At 52.9% G+C, this 1,339-nt stretch overlaps 1 protein-coding gene across 2 annotated transcripts; it reads left to right on the top strand.

Moving 5' to 3' along the window:
• The first annotated feature begins 217 nt into the window (after nt 1–217).
• On the top strand, nt 218–934 carry SF3B5 (splicing factor 3b subunit 5). Of its 2 annotated transcripts, none has more exons than XM_019967548.2 (2): nt 218–619; nt 721–934. In XM_019967548.2, exon 1 carries the CDS (start codon nt 335–337, stop codon nt 593–595), a length of 261 nt encoding a protein of 86 aa, XP_019823107.1. In that variant the 5' UTR covers nt 218–334; the 3' UTR covers nt 596–619; nt 721–934. The 2 variants fall into 2 exon arrangements, with proteins under 2 accessions (XP_019823107.1, XP_019823106.1); XM_019967547.2 differs by having other exon boundaries at nt 219–615.
• The last annotated feature ends 405 nt before the right edge of the window (nt 935–1,339 follow it).

Raw genomic sequence — 1,339 nt, 5'->3', positions numbered from 1 at the left:
CCAGCCCTCAGAGACCACAAGTCCCAGCATGCAAAGCTCCTTTTAGGAAAGGGCTACTAAAAGGACCAGCATGCAACGCTCTGCGAAGGGGGCGGGACTCCCTACAGGGGCGGCCCACTTGTAGCGTCGCCTAGGCAACTCCAATTCGGAGACAGAATACACTTCTGCTTCCGCCTCTGAGACCTGGGACCGCGAATCTGCGTGGCTTCGTCGCTGTGACGCCATCCGCCTGCGACCGCGTGGGTTCGGAGATTCCGCAGTCCGGCTTGAAGTTCCAGAGCGCCTGCCTGTAGTCGGCTGCCTTTCACCTGGGAGCAAAGGGAAAAGCGGTGAGATGACGGACCGCTACACCATTCACAGCCAGCTAGAGCATCTGCAGTCCAAGTACATCGGCACCGGCCACGCGGACACCACGAAGTGGGAATGGCTGGTGAACCAGCACCGCGACTCCTACTGCTCCTACATGGGCCACTTCGATCTTCTCAACTACTTCGCCATTGCCGAGAATGAGAGCAAAGCGCGAGTCCGCTTCAACTTGATGGAGAAGATGCTGCAGCCTTGCGGCCCACCAGCCGACAAGCCGGAGGAGAACTGAGACCCCGCGGTATCGCCGCTGTACGTGAGTACCTGTCCCTGAGTTCCCCGGGTTTGCCTGCATTCTCGCTTGTTTTTAAGTGAACTGATTCTCAATGTCTCTGCTTCTCGTGCTTCCTTGTACAGAGGTGCTTACCCAGGGCGTCCCGCATGACCTGCCTTCCTGTGGACCCTGTTTTCCTGTGGAACACAGCGTTGGGAGACCGCCAGGACCCCTGAGAACTGTGACTGGACCGTGGAGCAAACTTTAGTGAAGACGGCACTGGAGTGAGACGGAATTTAGAGGCTCGTTTTCGGCTAGTTGATTGTTGCTTTTTACATAAAGTTTAGAAATGTTTAAGTCTCTTGGTGTGGACTATTTGTGTTCTGGTGGAGGGGTCCAGGGAGGGCTTTGGAACTGTGGCTTCTGGGGAGGCGGGAGAATAGGAGGGATAAAGAAGGGGAGGGTTAGGAAGGGGTTGGGCAGGTAGTTCAGGGCCAGACACTTAAATGCATCCTGCCCAACCTTTGTAACATTCCCCAACCCGGACTTTTCCCAAGAGCTTTTTTCAGGCCCATAACGCTTTCAGTATTGAAATTTGTGATCATCGTATCCCTTCTTTTTCTTTCATTCAAAAAAAAAAAAAATCTTTGCTGGCATTGTCCTCTCTCTGCAGATTGCATCCTTTTGGGACTTTGTGGATGTGTCTTGAGACTTGACAAGCTGTCAGACGAATTCTTTCATTCATTCAACATTCAACAAATA

The sequence above is a fragment of the Bos indicus genome, chromosome 9, assembly GCF_029378745.1.
Source record: "Bos indicus isolate NIAB-ARS_2022 breed Sahiwal x Tharparkar chromosome 9, NIAB-ARS_B.indTharparkar_mat_pri_1.0, whole genome shotgun sequence".
In the NCBI taxonomy this organism is placed as follows: domain Eukaryota; kingdom Metazoa; phylum Chordata; class Mammalia; order Artiodactyla; family Bovidae; genus Bos; species Bos indicus.
Note: the sequence above shows the minus strand (reverse complement) of the source record. Positions and strands in the feature narration are given on the sequence as shown.

What these genes read in the sequence shown, in the direction of transcription:
- SF3B5 (XM_019967548.2), top strand. Translation starts at nt 335, where the DNA reads ATGACGGACCGCTACACCATTCACAGCCAGCTAGAGCATCTGCAGTCC.